At 36.3% G+C, this 21,834-nt stretch overlaps 11 protein-coding genes across 11 annotated transcripts; 6 read left to right on the top strand and 5 right to left on the bottom strand. All coding sequences in view use genetic code 12, as the record gives it.

Moving 5' to 3' along the window:
- Positions 1 to 72: 72 nt before the first annotated feature.
- KEL3 (Kel3p) lies at positions 73 to 1,998 on the top strand (the record flags this gene model as incomplete). The annotated part of the gene is made up of 1 exon (XM_064996949.1): positions 73 to 1,998. The coding sequence occupies one exon, from the start codon at positions 73 to 75 to the stop codon at positions 1,996 to 1,998; it is 1,926 nt and encodes a 641-aa protein (XP_064853021.1).
- A 94-nt stretch (positions 1,999 to 2,092) lies between these two features.
- Positions 2,093 to 3,061, bottom strand: DIM1 (putative dimethyladenosine transferase; the record flags this gene model as incomplete). Its single annotated transcript, XM_064996948.1, has 1 exon — positions 2,093 to 3,061. The coding sequence occupies one exon, from the start codon at positions 3,059 to 3,061 to the stop codon at positions 2,093 to 2,095; it is 969 nt and encodes a 322-aa protein (XP_064853020.1).
- Positions 3,062 to 3,310: 249 nt separating this feature from the next.
- On the top strand, positions 3,311 to 3,757 carry DASC09_033480 (uncharacterized protein; the record flags this gene model as incomplete). The annotated part of the gene is made up of 3 exons (XM_064996947.1): positions 3,311 to 3,372; positions 3,451 to 3,515; positions 3,603 to 3,757. 3 exons carry the CDS (start codon positions 3,311 to 3,313, stop codon positions 3,755 to 3,757), a joined length of 282 nt encoding a protein of 93 aa, XP_064853019.1.
- A 222-nt stretch (positions 3,758 to 3,979) lies between these two features.
- FPR1 (peptidylprolyl isomerase FPR1) lies at positions 3,980 to 4,787 on the top strand (the record flags this gene model as incomplete). Its single annotated transcript, XM_064996946.1, has 4 exons — positions 3,980 to 4,103; positions 4,340 to 4,435; positions 4,520 to 4,557; positions 4,626 to 4,787. 4 exons carry the CDS (start codon positions 3,980 to 3,982, stop codon positions 4,785 to 4,787), a joined length of 420 nt encoding a protein of 139 aa, XP_064853018.1.
- Positions 4,788 to 5,514: 727 nt separating this feature from the next.
- Positions 5,515 to 7,428, bottom strand: NOG1 (putative GTPase NOG1; the record flags this gene model as incomplete). Its single annotated transcript, XM_064996945.1, has 1 exon — positions 5,515 to 7,428. One exon carries the CDS (start codon positions 7,426 to 7,428, stop codon positions 5,515 to 5,517), a length of 1,914 nt encoding a protein of 637 aa, XP_064853017.1.
- Positions 7,429 to 7,967: 539 nt separating this feature from the next.
- On the top strand, positions 7,968 to 9,493 carry DASC09_033450 (eS25 family ribosomal protein; the record flags this gene model as incomplete). Its single annotated transcript, XM_064996944.1, has 2 exons — positions 7,968 to 7,975; positions 9,169 to 9,493. 2 exons carry the CDS (start codon positions 7,968 to 7,970, stop codon positions 9,491 to 9,493), a joined length of 333 nt encoding a protein of 110 aa, XP_064853016.1.
- Positions 9,494 to 9,925: 432 nt separating this feature from the next.
- DASC09_033440 (uncharacterized protein) lies at positions 9,926 to 11,113 on the top strand (the record flags this gene model as incomplete). Its single annotated transcript, XM_064996943.1, has 1 exon — positions 9,926 to 11,113. The coding sequence occupies one exon, from the start codon at positions 9,926 to 9,928 to the stop codon at positions 11,111 to 11,113; it is 1,188 nt and encodes a 395-aa protein (XP_064853015.1).
- A 441-nt stretch (positions 11,114 to 11,554) lies between these two features.
- DASC09_033430 (uncharacterized protein) lies at positions 11,555 to 12,004 on the bottom strand (the record flags this gene model as incomplete). The annotated part of the gene is made up of 1 exon (XM_064996942.1): positions 11,555 to 12,004. The coding sequence occupies one exon, from the start codon at positions 12,002 to 12,004 to the stop codon at positions 11,555 to 11,557; it is 450 nt and encodes a 149-aa protein (XP_064853014.1).
- A 2,081-nt stretch (positions 12,005 to 14,085) lies between these two features.
- On the top strand, positions 14,086 to 15,954 carry DASC09_033420 (uncharacterized protein; the record flags this gene model as incomplete). Its single annotated transcript, XM_064996941.1, has 1 exon — positions 14,086 to 15,954. One exon carries the CDS (start codon positions 14,086 to 14,088, stop codon positions 15,952 to 15,954), a length of 1,869 nt encoding a protein of 622 aa, XP_064853013.1.
- Positions 15,955 to 16,426: 472 nt separating this feature from the next.
- On the bottom strand, positions 16,427 to 18,007 carry ORC6 (origin recognition complex subunit 6; the record flags this gene model as incomplete). The annotated part of the gene is made up of 1 exon (XM_064996940.1): positions 16,427 to 18,007. The coding sequence occupies one exon, from the start codon at positions 18,005 to 18,007 to the stop codon at positions 16,427 to 16,429; it is 1,581 nt and encodes a 526-aa protein (XP_064853012.1).
- A 361-nt stretch (positions 18,008 to 18,368) lies between these two features.
- On the bottom strand, positions 18,369 to 21,794 carry SET1 (histone methyltransferase SET1; the record flags this gene model as incomplete). The annotated part of the gene is made up of 1 exon (XM_064996939.1): positions 18,369 to 21,794. The coding sequence occupies one exon, from the start codon at positions 21,792 to 21,794 to the stop codon at positions 18,369 to 18,371; it is 3,426 nt and encodes a 1,141-aa protein (XP_064853011.1).
- Between the last annotated feature and the right edge of the window lie 40 nt (positions 21,795 to 21,834).

Here is a 21,834-nt window from a genome sequence, read left to right as displayed (position 1 = left end):
AAAAGAATTTTTCTCCCAACATTGTTTAATCAGTTTGCAAGTTTTATAGAATAAATGTTGTGAATAAGGGAGATGGCAAAGAAGAAGGATAAGAAAGATAAAGATGCTCGTAAAGCCCGTATGGCGGCTAAGAATGAAAAGGCCAAGGTGAAGTCCGAAGGAAAGAACAAAAAAATGGCCAAGAAGCAAGGTTTGGAAGAAGATGATCAAGACATTGACGAAATTTTGAAGAATTTCCAATTAGAACAGGAACAATTTGAGGAGGTTTCTATTGAAAAATGTGAAAAGCCAACCAGAAGAAACATTCCTGCCATGGTGGCTAACCCTATTCATGGCAAACGAGAATTATTCTTATTTGGAGGTGAATCGGTCAACGATAACGGATTAACGGTATTTTTCAATGACTTGTATACCTACAGTGTGGACTCTGATATCTGGAGAAGAATTGTTTCCAAGAACTCTCCATTACCACGGTCCTCTCATGCTATGTGTGCCCATCCAAGTGGGATCGTTGTCCTCTTTGGTGGGGAATTCTCGTCCCCTAAACAGAATACTTTCTACCATTATGGTGATACTTGGATTTTAGATCCGGAAGAAAAAAAATGGGCAAAAGTAGAATCAAAAAAAGGTCCTTCTGCTCGTTCTGGTTGTCGTATGTGTGTTTGGAAAGGCTCTATCCTCTTATTTGGCGGGTTCCGTGATCTTGGTACTTCGACAACTTATCTTAATGACTTGTGGGTGTTTGATGTTTCAAGTTACAAATGGCAACAGGTGGAATTTCCTCCTCATCATCCTATTCCTGACTCAAGATCAGGTCATTCTTTTGTTTCTTATGCATCTGGTACTGATAGTGGTGCGGTTGTTTGGGGTGGTTACACTAAGGTTAAGGCTGGTAAGGGCTTACAGAAGGGTAAACATTTGACAGATTCATGGGTATTGAAAATGAAGACCGACTTAAAACAGGTCAGGTGGGAAAGACGTAAGAAGCAGGGGTTTGCACCTTCTCCAAGAGCCGGTTGTAGTTTGACGCAGCACGGCTCGAAATTTAGATACATTTTGTTTGGTGGGGTTCATGATACAGAAGAAACAGAAGAGAGTCTTAGTTCAGTTTTCTATAATAATCTTTTTGTTTATCAAGGTGAGAACAATAAGTGGTTTAACTTGAGCATTAGACCACAGAAAAAGAAGAAGGAGAAGCTCAAGACCAACACAAGAGACAATAGAGAACAAGAATTGGAAGAATTCTTGAACTCTATTTTGAAAAAGAACCAGTTGAACGATGATGAAAATGATGAAGAGAATGAGGAAGTTAGAAAACACTTGGAACAGCTCAAGTTGGAAGAAGAAAAAGAAGAAGAGGAGTTGGCCGCTAAGGAATATCCAGTCAGTTACCAGTTACCGCATCCAAGATTTAATGCTACCACATGTGTCATTGATGATACATATTTCATTTATGGTGGTATGTGGGAATATGGTGAAAAGGATATCAATATTGATAGTATGTATAGTATTGATTTGGCTAAATTGGACGGGGTTAAAATATACTGGGAAGATTTAAGTGAAGTTGAAAAGGCCCAACAAGAAGATGAAGATGAAGATGAAGATGACGACGATTTCGAAGATGATGAAGATGATGACGATGATGAAATTAAGGATAGGGTTTTGGTTGCTGAAGAAGAAGAAGAAGAAGAAGAAGAAGTGGAGGAGGAGAATGAGATGGAGGTGCCTGATGAGAGACCTTGGTTACCACATCCAAAACCATTTGAAACTTTAAGAAACTTTTACTTGAGAACGGGTGCGCAATTCCTTGAATGGTCTATTTCTAGTAATAGAGACGCTAGAGGAAAGTATTTGAAAAAAGCTGCATTCGATTTATGTGAAGATAGATGGTGGGAACGTAGAGAACAAGTAAGAATATCTGAAGAGCGTATGGAAGAAATGGGTAATGTTGGTGAAGTTATTGAAAAGGATGCTACACAAAAAACCAAGAGACGTTGAGCATAATGATTACATTCTTAATTTATAGAAAATCGAAAAGTTTACTGATGTTAAATCTTATTAAAGAAAAAAAAATGTAGCGAAATTAAGCAAATTAATCAAGAGAAAAATATAAACCTTCCTGGTGGAACCCAAACAACAACTTCAAAAACTCTAATTGATCACACTTACTAGATCTTTGTTCTGCCAATCCAGTTTCTTGTAGTACTTTAGTGATCTTTTCCTTTACGATGGTCTTGTAGTCTTGATCCATTTCGACATCCCCGCCCTTTGAACTAACGTAAGCTTTATAATTCTTTTCTAATAATTCCAATACTGTAGAGGTCTTGAAGCCCGCTGCTATGGTCTTGTTTTTTCTTAAAAAGCAAACTCTCAACAATCCGTCCCATTCAGCAAATTTGATATTTGGTCTTGGAGTCTTGACTTCGATTCTAACCACCGAACTTTCAACTTTTGGAGGAGGTCTGAAGTTATTTTTACCCACCTTCATAATATGTGTAACATTAGCCCACATTTGAACATTTGCACTCAATCTACAGTATAATGAATCGCCCGGTCTGGCCACCAATCTCAAGGCGAATTCTCTTTGAAACATAAGAATCGAAACTCTTGGAGGGTTTGGTTGATTCAACAATTTGAAAACCAATGGGGAAGAAATTTGATAAGGAGTATTACTTATGCAAACATCACAATATGGCAAATCTGTCTTGATACAATCCCCCAACAAAATTTCCAATTTCTTTTCTTCGGCGGTCCCACGAACTCTTTTTGTCAATTCCGCCGCCATTCTTGGATCCATTTCCACTGCTATGACTTTACGTGCCTGTGGCAATATTCTCACAGTCAAGTTACCGGTACCTGGACCAACTTCCAATATTGTGTCTGATGGTCTAATTTCGGCCTTATCAACAATCCCTTGGGCAATCATTGGATTCTTCAAAATATGCTGCCCAAGATTGGTATTGAACTTGAAAACCGTATTCATTTTTTGAGCAGAGGTCTGTTCACCAGCAGACGCTTGTGCAGAGTATTTTTGTTTGTAAGTAGCAGCAGCTTTGCCCATTTTATATTGAAATTTGTTAAATAGTAGGCCTGACAAGATCAACTACCTACTCTGATCTAAAATTTTTACTTAGAAAACACAGAATTTTTTTTTTTTTTTTTTTGCAGCTCATCGGATGATCACGTGCCTTAGATGAAAGGTTTTTGTTAACCGGCGAGGCATTTGACGGAGGTTTTAGTGTCTAACATGAATAGCCAGACAATAATAACAATAATAATTTATATAACACCATAATACATAAGGGACATCATGGCTAAGAAAGGGCCTTACATTCCTCCTGCTCCAAAGGAAATACAAAAGAGGTACTGGGCGTATGTTGTAGTATATCGTTTTCATTCTCTACGGTTGCGTTCTTCGACTGTAACTGTTACTAACAAGATGCCTTACAGGTTCTTTGCGTTATTTGGTGGATTGTACACGACAATTGTTATGTCTGTTCCATTTTACAGAAAGTGTATGTTTGATTCTTGATCTGGTGTATACTTGTGGGGGTAATAATAACCATTATCTTGATCTCTGCTTACTAACAAATGATATCTAGATGTCTTAGGAGAAGATGAATATGGTATACGAAGAGGGGAGATTTTGCCTAATGGTCAGATAAGGATCTTTTCTGAATATGAGATCCAAGAAAGAGAGAGAGAAAGAAAACAAAAAAGCTGGCTCTACCAGCTTTTTGGAAATAACGATAAATGAAGAGGTTATCCGCGGTTGGTTGTGGGGGAAGCTTCACGAGGCTCCATGCTTGTAATATATCGATGATAGTTCTCATATAGTAATAGTAATAATAATAGTAATGATAATGACGATAACAATAAATGTAGAGAGTATTTGTTGGGGCTTGATGACTTCAAAAGATGGATAGTCCGGGTGATGCCATTCATTCTTCGAAGCAAAAAAAAAAAATCAACCCAACTGATGACAACATTCGTCTCAACGTTTTTGATAAAAGATCAAATGAGATTTACTCAAGCAACAAGACTCTCTGCAACTACTATTAGAAAAATGGCTGACCAATTGAAAATCGAAAGAATCACTCCAGGTAGGTATTACATTAATAAAGCTTTCTGCGATGGACAAGTAATTCAGTTTTAGCTACTTCCCCGGAATTTATCGAGTAGCCACCCTTGTGTATATTCAATTGCGATTATTATTGCCATCTTTGATTATCACAGCATTGAGAGTATCGGCAACAAAACTGGCTATTATTTGCTAACAGACCATCTGCTTTTTTATTGTTTGTTAATTTATTTCTGATAATTATACTAACTTGTTTAGGTGATGGTAAAACTTTCCCAGTTAGAGGTGACCAATGTGCCATCCACTACACCGGTACTTTGACCTCCGGTAAGGTCTTTGACAGCTCCAGAACTCGTATGTATCCTCTGCTCTTTCATTAACAATACTGGAAGATTTTTGGTTCCCAAATTGTTCTTTTACTAACGTGCTTATTTCTAGGTGGTTCTCCTTTTGTCTTCACTGTTGGTGTTGGTCAAGTAAGTTTATTTTTAATTGGTTTTAGCTACGAGCTATTTTTTGAATACAACTAACATTATATTTCTAGGTTATCCAAGGTTGGGATCAAGGTGTTCCTCAATTGTCTCTTGGTGAAAGAGCTAAGTTCACCATCCCAGGTAACTTGGCTTACGGTCCAAGAGGTTTCCCAGGTTTGATTCCACCAAACGCCACTTTGGTTTTCGATGTTGAATTGTTGCGTATCAACTAAGTCTAATTATTGGATTGGCTCCGATATCAAATCAGGCTCTAATTTTTTTTTTTTTTTTTTTTTTTAGCTGGTTACTCGTTTATCTACACTGCACTGAATTTTTGTAACTACTGATTGTTGAAACTACTGATTGTTGAAACTTGTTGTTCGATATCGATATTGTAAAAAAAAAAAAAAAAAAACATCTTAATATTGGATAGGATCAAATGGTCGTACCTGTAGATATGGTGATCATGTCACTATCTTTATTTCCCAATTCGCCCGGGGTCACTGTAGGACTGATAGATTTTCCATACTATAACTACTTTGCGATTTATTACTTCCTTGTATGAAACAATATCAAATTGAAGTATTGATTAAAGTGCTGAATACCGTAATATTCAGTTGCTATCCTTGCCCTTTACTTCTCAAAGTGTATTATTGGCATAAAATCCTATATTCATCTATAGCATGCCAAAGTTCAATCAATAATATCAAATGCCTATAGATAATTAATATTTTCATTTATTATTATTTTAACAAAAACAAAATTATGACAAGATTGTAATAGAATCAACAAGAAATAAAAGATAATTTTTGAAAAAAAAATAAAAAGAATCCAAGTGAAACGATGTAGTACAGTACAAAGAGAGAGAAAAAAAGAAAAAGAAAAAAAAACTAAACCAATGCAGAAAAATATAACTTATATAAAAACACAAAAACAGTTTTTGCCTTCGAGGGGACTAAATCATCTAAAGTCAGTCTTACCAATACCTCTCTTACCAGAAACCAAATGTTTGGACAAAGAGACAGGTTGGTGACGATCACCTTCACCCTTTCTAGCTTCTCTGTTACGATCACGACGTTGGATCTTGGCCAATTTCTCGGCCTTTGCTCTAGCAACTTCGTCAGTGATACCGGCATTACGTTTGTCACCTTGTTTGAGTGGAGTTTTACGCTTCTTGGAAGGTCCAGATTCATCCATGACAACATCAGCACCTCTTTCATCGTAACCAGAACCACGCAATGATCTTTTACGGTTAGCCAAAGCAGTAGTATCGTGACCCAATGAAGCCAAATGTTTTTCCATATCACCGTAGTTCTTGACTTGCTTACTACGTGGCATGATAGCACGGTTCTTGATGGATTTTCTAGTTCTAGCATCGTGGATCATCTTCTTTTGTTTGTCACGGATCCAAGTAGCTTTTTCTCTAATTTCTTCAGCTTCTTCATCTTCAATTTCTGAGTCAGAATCGTAGAAACCTTCTTTTTCTAATCTTTCTTCTTCTTCTTCCAATGCCTTCAATTTCTCTATTATATCAGCATCCAAGAAATCGTAGACATTACGACCGTTAAGGATTTCTGGCATAACATCATTCTTCCAGTCATCATCGTCCAAAAGATAGTTGTCCTTCAAGTTGATGTTGTAGACACCAGCACCACCGTTTTCAGCTTCAACATCTCTGGCCAATCTTCTTCTTTCTGGATCATCGAGATCGAATTTTTTCAAGTATTGCACAGCTTCTGGAATATATGGTTTACGTTCGACATCATCACGAGCTTGAGGAGTAGAAACATGAATCTTGTTAAGAACGTTGTTGGACTTACCAACACCCTTCAATTTTTGTTCTATTCTAGCACTCAACAATTTTTCACAAGCCTTATTACGGGTAGCCATAACATTTTCAGTATCTTGACAAGAGATTTCGGCAACATCAACCCCGGTTTGGCTGGTGATGGATTTGATCAATTCTTGACGTTCTGGGCTCAAGTCTTCGATCTTAATAATATCACTTTTGTTGAAAACAATCATCACAGACTTGTTGGCGAATAATGGCTTAATAGAGTTGAACAACTTGACTTGAGCTTCAACAGAGAAGCCACACTGTTCGGAAATATCCATAAAGTACATGACGGTCGATCTCAAATGGGCAATTGCATAAATGGATTGCATTTCAATATTATTCATATCTTCGACAGGTCTATCCAATATACCTGGGGTATCAATAGCTTGAAATCTGAGGTACTTGTAGTCAAAATGACCAACGTACAAAGATTTAGTGGTGAAAGCATATGGTTGGACTTCAACATCGGCTTTGGTGACGGATCTCAAGAAAGAGGATTTACCGACGTTTGGATAACCACAGATGACAATGGTTCTGGTGTTTGGATCAATAGAAGGCAAACGACCCAAATGTTGTCTAACTTGTTCCAAATAAGTTAAAGGATCCTTCAACTTTTTGGCAATGGTAGCCATTCTACCCAAAGCAGCTCTTTTCAATTGTTTACATTGGAATAAAGATTGACCGAACTTCAACAATCTGACATAATCTCTGGAAACTTGTTCAATCAAAGACTTGGCTCTGGAGACGGCAGCCAAAGAAACTTTATAATGATTCTTTTCATATAAGGTATCCATCAAATCACGATGGAAAGGATGGAGTTCATCAACCTTTGGGAATCCAGACAAAATATCATCGAGCTTTTCATTAAAACCTTCGGCTGTGAACTTGACCTTTCTCATATAAAAGGATCTGATACGAGTGATTTTGTAACCAGGTCTGATCACAGTTGGGGTTTTACGTTGGGTTCTGTTAAGAACAATATCCAACAAATCATTGGCATTTGGCACGGTAGAGATATCCTTCCAACTGAGCTGCATTTTGTTAATCCTGAATTAGCTACAATGCTTTGGTTTGGTATTGGTTGTGTAACCTAAGTGGGTTAAAAATTATTTTCACATAAAAAGTAAAAAAAAAAAAAAAAAAAAATTTTCAAGCTCATCTCCATCCGCATGATTCTAACATAAAAATGCATGAAATGTTTCATGCACCTTCATTAACATCATCAACTATCATCAACTTTCAAGCCCTTACAATAGCAACGTTGATATATCGATCTGTATTCAATAGCGGAACTCCATTCACTTAATATGCTGATTCATTTCAAAGGCACGTACCAGCAGTGATGTTTCTAGGATTGTTTGAGTGAAAACTTGCTGATTAAAAGGGGTCAAAGGCAGGCATTTCTTCTACATAGAACATACATTTTAAAGCAAATTGTTTAAGGGTAAATCCTTTTTGATTTTAGGATCTTACGCCACTTACTACGAATTAGTACTACTGAAATGAAGAAAAGACACAAGACGGGAAAGAATTGGGGAAATTCTCGCTAGTTTTAAAAGTACAGTGAATCGAGAACATGACCAAGTATGTTTGGCTGGTGACTATCCGGTGAAAAGTCACATACTATTTGATACAGTAGAATCCAATAGATCGCATAGAATAGATAGGTTCTCGAATAGCAAAGTAGATATGGTGTCATTTCATTAAGTTTATGAATTAACCATTTTAACAGTGTAATATTAAACCTGATTAATCTTTTTTGTGTTTAGCCAGTATATTATTGGAACTCTCAAGCAGTTGGGTGTGTGTAACCAGAGTATGAATATTGAATGTCACACTTGAAACTCTTTTTCAGGTTGCTATTGTCCACCCAGTAAATACTTTTTTCTTTTTTTTCGAAGACTTATAAATTCACTTATCATACCAAGATAGAAATGGTGATATCAGATGTTAGGGATTAGTGATTTTTCACATTCTTGATTTTTTCAATTTCGAAACTAGGTTCTGATGGAGCCACCTAGAGGAAGGCTGGTTTCTTATTAAACATAAGCTGGTCTCATGCAGCCACATATTTCATATATTTCTTTCTAGGGCTACCTTATTACAGTGTATCACGTGCATAGATAGGGCACATATGTGACTTATACAAATCTTTGCACGTGATAGAGTAATGAAGCCCTGCTGTGAGAATTTGGTTGAATCTCCAGTTCATTTCAATTTTAAAAAATTTACCTGCCCTCGTTCTAGTTGGTGAAAAGGATCAAGGAAACAACGACATAATATACCAAGTAAGTAGAGAATAAGATGGTTATAATGGGATATCAACTGCCTGAAAAGAGATTTCAACAAAAATCATATTTATAAAATTCAATACTATTGTTAAAGCTGTGGCATTATATGATATTCAGACACTTGGAAAATATGATTTGAAAAATTTAATACGACTGCGCAAAAGGTTTGTGTGATGATGATATGAAAGGTAAAAATCGTGGTTATCAAAATTTATTCGCCATTAATAATGAAAAGAAGACATCAAACCATTAATTCACAAAAGGAGGGTTTCAATATTTGCAGTCAAAAACTTTATTGGAATTAGAAGCGAACCATTGGGATTGTCTTGAGATATTCAAGTGAAGAGCTTTATGGATAATGTGAAATATATGAACCCATATGAAGAGAAGTGGTTGAATTAGCGTTAGTTGAAGTCTCTTTATATCCGCAATCGAAATCATAAACAACCTTCAGAGTAGTTGATGTGAATACTAACAAGTTATCAGTATGCCACCAAAGATTCAATTGTCTAAAGCCGCTAAGGCTGCTGCCGCTATGGCCGGTGGTAAGAAATCCAAGAAGAAGTGGTCCAAGAAGTCTGTCAAGGACAGAGCTAAGCACTTGGTTGTCTTGGATCAAGAAAAATACGACCGTATTTTGAAGGAAGTCCCAACCTACAGATACGTTTCTGTTTCCGTTTTGGTTGACCGTCTTAAGATTGGTGGTTCTATGGCCAGAGTTGCTATTGCTCAATTGGAAAGAGATGGTTTGATCAAGAAGGTTTCCAAGCACTCCACTCAATTGATTTACACCAGAGCTACCGCTGAGTAAATTTATTAATAACTCTTCATATAAATGTTTTCAGTTGTTTCTTTGTGTAATGAATATTTTACTTAACTTTTCATGATTTTCCTCTATCTTGTAAATCTAAGAAGACGTGCGTATGCTACTTGAAAATATCCAATATCTCTAATCATAATAAGCCATTACTTTGCTGGTTCTGGGTTTTCAACTTCAATCGCAGAGCCTGTGTTTCAAACATAGTATTTTTCGCTAAGCAAAAATGCCTTCTGCATGAACTCCTATCAGCACATTTTTCAACATGCAGAAACGGGCCCGTCTATGAACCGACCAGCCCCATAAATTTCGCTCCATATAAGTACCCCATGTTCCATTTGTTTTCTTTTTTTTCGCGAATAATAATATTAGTTTACACGGGATAATTTCTCAATACTAGCATACAAAAAAATAAAAAATAAAAAGATGAGTGTGGTTCACCTAATACTTGCATATTTGATGTTGATTGTTCAATTGGCTGTTGCTGATTCACAGGTCTTCAACTTAATAGCAGTTACGACATATGATATCAACTCTGCAATTCAACTTTTTCCTCTCGCAGCAGTAAACGGTTCGTTGGTTTTGTCTAGAGAAGGAGGTCGTTTGAGTTTTGAAATAGGTGATGATGGTATAGCCTCAATTCAAGGTACAAACGAGGAATTAATCGTCTCCGACAATGACTTGTTGACTGCTGGCGAAAACGGTACATCGATTTTCTATATTATTGGGGAACATCTTCACTATAATGAAGATTTTGTGTTTGTTGCTTGTCCAAAGGATACTAATAATGATACTTTTGAGGTCTATGCTACCACAAACACTGGTATCTGCAGTGGGGCCTTAGATTTCACTTTGAGACCAGTCACCAATACCTCCCAAATTATCAGTTCATACATGCCTGAAGTATTGGGAGGCACTGCAACAAAAATTTCCTTGAGAACCACTAGCATTCAGGCTTCAAGTGGTGCGACAGGCTCATTAACCACCACAACTGCTTCGTCAATGATGCTTGGAAGCACAGTGACCGCAACTTCTCACAGTGAAACTGAAGATACTGATAATGATGTTGTTACCGAAACTATTTATGAATCTACTGTGGAGAGCACCGATTCTTCCAATAATGTGGTTACTGAAACAATTATCGTTGAAAATGAACAAACCTTGAACTCTGTGAAGACTACAACCGCTGCAGGAACTACCGATCAGGATGATAATGTCATTACTATCACTACCGAGGTTAGTGGACTGACCCTGTCTGATGATGATGATAACACTATTATTTACGTTACTGAAAGCACCTCTTCCAGCTCATTATCTATTGCAACTGAGACTATCGTCACTGAAGTTTTGACTACCTCTGTTTGTGCTGATTCAGATTGCAACACTATTTATGTTTCATTATTAACCACCACTGAGCAAACCACAGAGGAACTTGAAACCTCTCAAACCACCTCTGAAGGTCTCTCTACTTCCAATACTTTTACCACCTATACAACAGGAAACAGCTCATACTCTGGTAACAGAACTACTACGTCTCTTAATTTGGCCTCAAATTTTGATTTCTTCAGTCCTTTTACTTTGATTCTTTTATTGATATCCACACTCCTAGTTTAGATAATTGCTTTAGCTTTGTTTAGTTTTCTTAGTTTATTATTTCGTTTACATATTGCATCGTTTATATTGTTCCTTTTTTTCATTCTGTTTTTGACCCCAGGAGATTCCTCCATGCATAATATATCCTTGGCTTTCCTTTTCAATATAACGGTAGAAAGTAACATTATTTCTGTAATAGCTTGTTTTTCTTTTGACAAGTGCTTGTTACACATTCTGAGTATTTGATCATTGCACAGCAAAGACAAGATTAATGCCATTTGATAATATTGTAAAATTCCGGAACCCAAATATAAAAAAATAATCAGCGTGAAATCTAAAAGAAATATATATATATATATATATATATATATATAGGGAGAGAGAGAAAGAGAGAAAGAAAGGGGGAGGAGGGAGCGCAGCTGCAAAGTATTTTAAAGCTTGAAGCCCAGACAACAACCCTCCCTAACCAATGATCCATTTGTCTCCATTATCTCCATCTCCATCACTTTTGTATTCGCCATCAACTTTGTCATCGTCTAAGTCATAACCACCCGTAAATACACCATCAGAAAACCCGTCGTTGTGATTAACGATGTGATTTCCATGGTCTTCAAATGATATTAGTCCAGGGCTTCTATAGAAACTTGGGGTATCGGCTGGTAAATTGATCAAGAAAATAAAGGTTGCCAATAGGACTACCGGAACAATTATTTTGAAAATGAAATTCTTGACATTAAAAAAGGCTTTGGAGATGTAATTGATTTCATCCTCGGTATCCAAGGACTTTGATTCTGATCTATCTTGAATCAGTGAGCCAGTGAAATTTCCAAGCGTTACGCTTTCAGTATCATTTATATTCTTCAGGGTCTTCGGAGCCCTCAAATACTTGTGGATATCGGATGTCCAAAACATTATTCAAATTGTTGTGTCAATATATTGATTAAATTATGCTTCCTGTTTAGTGTGTATGTAATATATTTCCTATCTCTGGGTCTCTTGCCTCCTGAAAAAGAGGTCACTATGAATAAATATGATTTGTGGAAAGAGTATAGTGAACGATATGATGAGGGCACACATACAGGCCGTTTTTTTTTTTTTGTTTTTTTTTTTGATGATGATTGACACATGACTTGCCATTGAATATTTTTACAATCGTTCACTCTCGCTTAACACTTGAATATGAGTAGTTATATAATATTTTTGAAAAGTATCTAACGTCGATTATGAAATAATAGGTATTTTTGTATATTTCTTATCATTTCTTTCAGCAATATCATTTGTAGCAAGTGTCATTATAACTGATATTTCTGAAGCAGAAACCCTTTCTATTGATAATCATACAATGATTCCGGAGAATTTTAATGACAATCTTAACGCAGCTAATATTCTAATAAAATAGAAGTGGAAAAAAGAGAAAAAAGAATGTAAGCAATAATAATGTTCATTTACATACCTCGCGTAGACGCATTATTACTTTATTCTCACTAATTTCCTTTCTGCGTATTACTTGAAGTTGGAGATTGGATATTTACTTTGAAGCCAAGAATGTAAATTTTCAGCTATTTTTATCTTATTTCTCATTTAAATCCTTGCTTGTTATTCTTGCTTGTAACTTTGGAGTTGTATAAAACCTCTAAAGGCTCAAGACCCTCATTGTTTCGCTAAAGAATAAAATTGAATCTCGATGATGAAGCATTATCTTATAAAGTCACTATAAGAGGGCTGTATCTTAAAACGTTTGAAAAAATCAAAACAAGCTACTGTGAGTCATATTTAAGATTTAGCCGCTTTGATTCTCATTAACTTGCTCTTCTCTCTTTTTTTTTTTTTTCCTTTCTGAAATAATGTTGCTAGTTCTCCTTGTGCACTTTAGATTTTACAAAGATTTTAATAACTGATTTGCTTTCATTTTTCTTCCCTTCCTCCCTCTCTATCATCCGAAATTTGCTATTAGACTATATGATTAATGGCATAATGCGTTTCAGAAAAATATCAAATATCAGTCTCTATTAAAAATCTATCACCGCTTAATTATTAAAGCGCATGTCAATAATAATACAAGTTATTGCAAAAGACTGAAAGCTGCAACGCTTAGATTACTGTGATTATGTTGTCTTTGAGCCAGAATATTCTTATAAACATATACTTACGTTTATATCAATGTACGGACAATCCTCCACCCATTAGTGAATAATGGATAATGGAGAACGACCCACAACACAGTACTGTGGACCTTGAATTTAAAAATAGAATAATTCAAAAACCACACAAGCAACTGCGAATTGCGAATGACAATATTACAAATGTTTGAGTCAGAAGAGACGGCTTGAATCAATAAAGAGGCAATGATATCAAGGTTGACAAGTATATGCCTTGCGGTGTTTGCACAGAAGTGACCGTCATGTTGGGCAAGTCGCAGTCACGGGGGACGTGAGAGTACACAAAAAATAATAATCACAAGACTCAACATGGCTGACCAAGCACCCCACCGCATTAACCACCAACAGTTTGGCAATCTCCTCTAGAATGAGTATAACGCCAATGCAACATGGACACATAAAAAAGCCCTGTTGTTACTGGTTTGAGTAATAAACGGGGGGACGCAGATTTCTCTTAGCGTGCTAGCGCCTTCTCTCCTAAACTTTGGAAATCTTGACAAGCGGAATTTTGTGTCGAGAATCTTAACAATGTGCCAAACTTTAATGAAATTTGCACCTCTATTGCAGACTCTAAATTACATAGCGCCCTAAAAGCCTTAGAAGCCGAATAGAAACTATGGGTTCATATATATTCTAAAATTTGTCCTACGTTCACTGGATTTTGAGATTTTTTTTTTCTTTTTTTATGATTGATTTGTCACTGCCAAAAAGTTACAATTAATAAAGGGATATACTGACCTTAGATCTCTTTATCATTAATTGGATAGTGTTGCTACTCACTAATAAGAGTAAATTATTCGCCATATTTAACCTACTGTGTTCACTACAATCAAAATGGTCAAATGGAATTGGGGCCGAAAGAAGACTGATAATTCTAAGAAAGGGAAGCAGAAGCAAGGAGCGACAATAGAAGATACCCTTGAGAATAATACTTCGTTAATAGATTTATTGAATGATTGGAGAAATGAAACATCGTCGCCTTACAACACCACCAATATTCTCAATAATAACGGTCAAAATGATCTTTATAAGGAAAAGGAGCTTTTATTCCAAAGAAACAAAAATGCCGGCGCCGACCTCTATAGTTGCGACGATGACCTTAATGGAATTACCAATACTTTTCAACACTCCTCACAAAATGATGAAGGTTCAGCATCAGGAATCATTCAAGAAGATTTAGACACAGTAATAGATACAAACACTCATCTTGATACAGCACAAACTATTATAGCTAGACCGCTTAGCGAAATGCCCTCGGCATCAAATCTCAAGGTCTCTCAAAAACCACCACATATACTCACCACAAAAGAAACAAGTGTTTACAGTGAAAATACAAAAAAGTATCATCAGATCATTGATTGCTTGGATGAGTATGAAGATCAACTCAATGTCATGATGCAAGAATTTCAAAACAGACCTAATATAAAAGATAGCAACAATTACAATTCGAATAACAACAGCGATGGTGAAAGTATAATATCATCGTCTACTACAGATGATAATTCATTATTTACCACTCCAAGAAGAAATAATATCGCAACCCCTACTAGTGATGTTTACGATATGACAGAGTCCTCCTATTCTGCAGTGTCTTTGAATGAAAACAATTGTAAAAAACAAGGCGAATTTCAATATAAGTTGCCTAATACTATTGAACCTTCCAAAATACATCCACAGCAATCAAAGCAGATAAAACAACTGAATAGAATGTTATTGCCTTTGCTCAATGATGAACCGGAAAATTCCAAAGCCGTGTTGATAAAGGAGTTAGCTATCCCAAGAACTGAACGGGGCTCTCTTTTAGATGACTCGGAGCTCGAGTTGAATGAGCACAATGACTATAATTCTCTAATTGCGAAACAATATTTCTCAACAAGAAAACAATTAATTGCAATAGGAAACTCATCAAAAAAAGGCACAAAACATATAACTTTTAAAAAACCAATTGAAATGGTACCACAATCTTCAAATATCTTTTCGCCCACCAAAAATTTATTTCCTAGAGATAAATCAGAACTCATTGAATATCCTAGAAAAGCCGATGAAAATCAGTCTAAAAAAATTAAGGAGATTGGAAAAAATTCTTCTTTGAACCAAGATTTTGGCGGGGATAGAATCAAGAAGCAAAGTTACTTCAAAAGTGAATTTGACAAACCAAAAACAACTGCAAATCCATTTTACAAAAGATCAAACGAAAGTTTACTTAGGAGCAATAACCCAGCCAATTCATTCAAGAAAATATCCTCGCCTGATTTTGGCGACCATGCTTCTGTTGCATATTCTACCTCTTCTGATCGCTCCTCAATTAAATCCAATATATCGTCTTTTGATAGCCCTGATTTTAAGATCAGCAAGCAGCAACATGAAAAGCAAGACCTTCCAGCTTATATTTTCAATCATAACCCAAAGGCTTCCAAGAATGCTGGTGGAAAAGAGCGCATGAAATTGAACAGGGCCTCTTCGGTGTACATGAACGAACCCGTTGCTGATTTTAAAAACATTGATTTATCGGATAACCCATTACCCCAAATTGGTAACTTGTTGAGTGGAAATCTAAGTGTAGATTTTAATATCTCATCGAATCCGTACGATGATTCTTCCTTTCTGAATCCTTATAGATCCTTCACTTCAAACACTTCAAACCCGTACCTAAAAAATTCTTCCAATGCATACAGCTCATCAAATTCCAATCCATATCTTTAAATTCTTTCCTATTCTTCTATGAAATAATCTATTTTTTTCTTCATACATTCATTTCTTGGTATATTTCACCAACGTGATTGTTTTTAATATCTTCATTCTCTTCTTTTTTCCAAGCTCATCATCTCAATTGATTGTGGTGATTTTGCTAAATTTTGCATCTCTCTAACTTCATTACACCATTATATTATAACTCTATATAAAACCTTGCATTTACAATAAAAAAAACTTCATGAATTATGAATGTCATCCTAATTATGTTGGTCACAAGATGATTTTTGTAAAATAGTTGAATTAATAATACCTAGGGAATATTTATGAGGAAAGAAGCGAAAGAAAAAGAAGCGAGGCCGAATAATAATTCGCCTCAATAAGAAGTAAAGAAAAAAAAAAGGTCGTAATAAGATCAAGAATATATTATAATACCGTCACTCTCTTTATAGAGATGACTCAAGGTTCAAGTTTTTTCAATGGTTCATTTCATAGCGATAATATCAGATTTAACTCTTTTTACCCAATCATCATATTTCATCGTGTGATATTTGCTCAAATAGTCCTTCCCAGAGTTGATCATTCCACCACAAGTGTACAAAAATCTGATGTTGTCATTAATTTTGCTATCATCTAGCGAGTCATCCTCATAATCACTTTCATTGACAGCACAATCTCTGTAATTGTAGGTGATTTCAATTTGGTGAATCCAGTCTTCTGTGTCAAGAAGCATGGATTCACTTAATTTAGTCCAGCGGCTCAAATCACTAAAAGTCATCCCACCCCTTTGCCATTTCAACAATCTTTCGTGGAATTTTCCCTTCAAGTCAATTCTTTTTCTTATTTGTTGATTGAAAACTCTTGTATAGACAATCACAAGCAAACCACATACAAAGCCCCATTTGTCTTTTATTTTTGGAGAAAAGAACTTGAAGCACGTTAGTATTTGATAAGCAATCGTCGAAGGAAACTTGAAAATGTTGCAAATTTCAATGATATCATTTGTGGCCACTTCGTCACTGTTAACATTGGATTTAGGCAAAGGGTCTTGTGTGTCAAGTTGAGATTTTAAAGGTGATGATTTTCTTGGAGAATGTCTATGCTTAGCCCTTTTGTTTACAAAAGAATCTGGCTGGGGACGTGGAGTCAAAAGGGAGAACGATTCCTTGCTTCCAAGTTTCGTGGTATTTTTCAATTTTCTCTGTGGTCTTATTGGTGTTGATTGGAATGATGGGATATCCTCACTGGTTTCAGCAATAGGAGACGATTGAGTATTCGAAAGCTGATCTTTGAAGATGTCTTGAGAGTCGGTGAGAATCAGTGTACTAGTTGACAACCGTCTTCTTTTACTAGGGGTGCTAGATGTTTCTTCTGTACTTTGCTCCATTGAAAGGAAGCTTTTTGTCAAGTTAATTCCGCCCCTCTTCTCACTGGAGTTTATTGATGAATGATGTTCCTTCATACCAGCGAGATCACCATACCCAATCTCGCCATCGTCGAAAGCACGCTTGGACTTGTTTGGAGTGAATACATTTGGAGTTGAGACCTTAGGTGTTGTTTTTTTAATAGGTTTGATTTTAGATGGTGGGGTTTTGTTAGCATAGGAGTTTTCCTTGTTTTCATTCATCATGGATGGGGTGTTTATGACCGTTGGTACATTTTTCTTGTTTGTGGAAGTTGGGGAATCATTGAATACCAACTTCAATTTAGGAATCTTCATAGGGGAGCTAGGTCTTGACTGTTTTCCCGTCTTATGTCTTGATTTAGGAGGAGAAAGTGCCCTCACAGAATTTTCAATTTGAATCTTTAGCCTTTTTAAACTTTTTGGTTCCAAAGCAATGTTTTTGTCAGTTGGCATAGCCAATGATAATTTTATCCTTAGCTTTTGGGCCACAAGCAATGCACAGATATGAAGTCTTTGGGTTTCCTCAGCCTGTGGTAAAGTTAATTGTCTTTTACTCTTTTGATACAAGATCTCGGTCTGGGTAATCAAGTCGTCATGTATCTGTTTGATGCCAGGTAATACAAGCTTGATGGAGGTTTGAACAACTATTTTGCTGGACATATTTTGTGGTATCTTAATTATATTCCTTGAGTGTGTTGTAACACTACACTAAATGAAAGATAATTAAAAAGGCGATGCACCACCACTTTAATAATCATAACGCCAAAGAAATCGCCATGCGCACTGAAAAAAAAAATTACGCGTCACTTTCCCAAAACAGGTTTTCAACAACACGCGTCGCTCACATGAACCATGCAAGTAGCCATCTCAACCGCATATTAATGCGCTACTTTGCGTTCAGCAATACCAAAGAGCTTTTTTGTTTTTGTGTTAAGACATCCATACATGTGCTTGTTAATCATTACTATTATTACTATTATACATAAATAATATAAAACAAATCATTTACCAAGGAATTTAATCAGTTAAGGAAACCTTTACAACCTGGCGCGCCACATAAGCATGCAATACGTTCATCATCGTTAGTTTCTCGTTCAAACTTATAATCATAAGTCAATTCTTCATTGGCCTGAATATCCTTGAGAGCATATATCACAATTCTCTTCTTACCATCAACTTTGATAATCTTGGCCGTACAACTTGGAGTACAGCAGTGATTAATGAATCTGGCAATGCCACCCTTCTTTGTGGCATCAATAACAGTTTGATCATCAATTCTAAACAAATAACTCGACCCGATACCGGATTTAAGATATTGCTTTTCTCTGAGTTCGGCAATCTGCTGTCTAAGACTATCACCAACATACTCGATGATCATTTCGTTGGCAGCAATCGGTTCCAAGGCATATAGACCCCAATTATGAATAGCTGATCTAGCAAAATTGACAGGTTTCTTTCGCTTATTCAAGGAATTCAATTTCAAAATATCAGTCTCAGAACCCAATATCTGCTTTGTATCTGCAACCAATCTTCTGCTTTTAGCTCTATTAACTCTTGAACTTTTAACTGTGTTATTCTTAGAGTTATTGTTTTCTGTAAACTCATTGTTTTTAAGGGTATTCAAAGGTTCATTTCTATGCACCTTACGACGATGAGGCAAGTACTCAGCTTTAAGAGAGTCCAGAATTTTCCGGTAACCTTCGCTTCTGAAAGAGCCAGTTTTATTTTCCAATTCTTTTTCAACATCCTCATCAATTTCCACTCTATCTTTGAGTCTTTGTTCATCAATTTTTTTATTTCTCCAACACCAATATTCGATGTTCTGAATACTCTCAGAAGGCTTCACATCCTTAAATACCTCCTTCATTAATTCAAGATCTTCCTCATCCCGAACCAAGGATTTAAATCCCTCTAAGTCAACGCTTTTATGAATCAGGAGTGCTGGATATACAGTTCTACCAAGCTCCGTTGAAGGCCCATAAACTGCATCATATTCACTAACATCACCAACATCACCGACATCATCTAGTTCTTTTTTAGGCTTTTCAGTGACATCTATCTCAGTGACCTCCTTCTCAATATCTATTTTAACATCCAGCTCGTTTTCAGGAGTTAGCATAGCTGGCGAGGTCATTTCCTTTACATGGGCTTTCACGGCCTTATTATGAGACAATTCCCCCTTTTGATCTTCGTCCTCCTCGTCCTCACTGGAAGAATAAAATGCCAAATTCTTTTGACGGTTGACCTTAAACTTTTTCACAGATTTCTTTGGGGACTTATTCTTGACTTCCGTAGCTTTTTCTTCAAGTTTGTCGTCATAATCATCCCCATTATCTTCGCTAGCATCATCACTATTAATATTACCATCTTCGTCATTATCTTCATTATCATTATCATCTTCATCTTCGTCTTCTTCGTCATCTTCATCATCATTATCAACATCCATCATCCTATTAAGTGGGATGAACCTGTTTGATCTCTTATACAATTTCTTCATAGAGCTGTCTTTTGACTTTAAGCCAGGCTTAGCGCCATCTTTCTTTCGGAAACTGGGCAACTTAAGCTGCGGTAATGCGCTATTTCCAATTCCAAAAATGTCATTACTTTTAGAGGAGACGTAATTTTCCGAAGTTGGTGCTGCGGCAGTGTGTTTTGCTTCCTCCTTTACCTTAATTTCTTGAAACTGCTCAGAGTTCAAATATTGCATGACTGAAGGACCAACTGTCCGCTCTTTGATATCTTTTCTAAGCATATTTTCCAAATCTTTCATTATTTGATATGCGGCTTCCTCTACCGGATCATCATTAACAGCGTGCTTGATTTCATAAGAAGAACTATCTAGGCATAAATGAAAAACAGCTCTTATCTTGTGGAATACTCTATTATTCTGCTCATTGTAACACTTTATAGCCGAATTCTTATTACTGAAGACAACGAAAAACCCAACCTTAGGTGCCAGTAAAATCTTTGTCCATTCATATCTTGATAATTTTGATTTCAAATCTCTGGTCTGGTAGAATCTTGTTGGATAAAAAACATCACTCAAAAACAAAAAGGGTCTAGAGTTAATTTGTCCTTGAAGTTCTTCTGGCATTATTACTTTTTTATTATTGATTTCACTGTCCACGTTGGACTTCAGAATATTTGATCCACTAGATCCTAAAAACGACAGTGACTTTGAAGTTGCATCTTTGTATGTAGCCATCTGTTTTGCCTTCAATTTCATATCATGTCTTCTCTTCTCTTCTTCTTCTTTCGCACGTTGGGCTCTTTTTCTTTCCTCTAGAATTTTCTGCTTTTCTAACTGTCTCTTCTTTTCATGTTCGTGCTTTTGTTGCTGAAGCTTTTTGCGTTCTTGGAAATGTCTAATGGCGTTATTTTGTTTTTCCTTAAGAAGTCCATTTTTCTTGGTTTGTAATCCTACCTTGACTCTACTATTATCAATAATCAATTTATTACCGGCTTCATTGACCGCAAGAATAGCACTCTTATGCGCCTCAGCCAATGATTTCCCATCATTGTCATTGAATTTAATGAGACAGACACCCAATGGAATTGCAGATATTGGATCACAGATCATTTCAATATTGAGAATTGGGCCGAACTTAGAAAAGTTTGACTTGATAATACCTGGACCAATTTTTGATGAAAAGTTCCAAACAACGATTTCACATGAAGGAGGATCTCCAACAGAATTCTTATCATATTGGAATACTGGGACGATTAATGCTTTATACTGTGGGTGTTTTGATTTTTTGGCGACACAATATTTGGCGTAGCTGTTTTTGATCTTCAATCTTGGATCGTCCAAGGGTTCTAGCATCCCTTCTCCTTTGAATCGGTAGAGCAAGTGGTTGCCCTTTGCAGGATTTTTACCGAGTTCAGGATCATACGTTACCTTGTAGTTCGCCTTTTTTGTAGATAGCTCAAAGGAATCGGATTTTATAGGCTTGAGAGTGAATGGGTCAATTACATGAGATTGATCGTCGCCGGCCGGATCAATATGATCTTTAGTGTTTTTCAAGTATTCTTTTTTGAAAAGCTCCCAGTTATCTTTAAAATCCAAAGCCTTGCCATTTATTGAGTTTCTTTGATTATTAGGGGAATTGTTGATATTATTAGATGTCGTGTTCCAATGCTCCTTTAATGAGGGAGTGCCTGATCCTTCGTAATGATCTGTATCTTTCATGCCTTCATCATTGCGTGAAGACGAGGATGACAGTGAAACATGAACTTTCCTTTCTCCACTTCCCCGCATACTTGAAGGAACATAAGTATCAGCCCGGCCTCTCTGGTTATATTTATAACGGTCGCGGCCATTTACATCTCCTTTGTAAGTATCACCTCTATTGTGGTCATCTTCGCGAGGGTGATGATATGAAGGACGATATCGATTTGAAGATGAGGCAGAATAATTCCTCAGATACCCTGGCGGCCGTGAGGGCATTTTTTTTTTATCAAATTACCAAGTTGAGAATCTTCGCTTT

The sequence above is a fragment of the Saccharomycopsis crataegensis genome (assembly GCF_037102585.1).
Source record: "Saccharomycopsis crataegensis DNA, jcf7180000000084, whole genome shotgun sequence".
In the NCBI taxonomy this organism is placed as follows: domain Eukaryota; kingdom Fungi; phylum Ascomycota; class Saccharomycetes; order Ascoideales; family Saccharomycopsidaceae; genus Saccharomycopsis; species Saccharomycopsis crataegensis.
The sequence above is the reverse complement of the archived record's forward strand: the minus strand, read 5'-3'. Positions and strand labels throughout refer to the sequence as shown.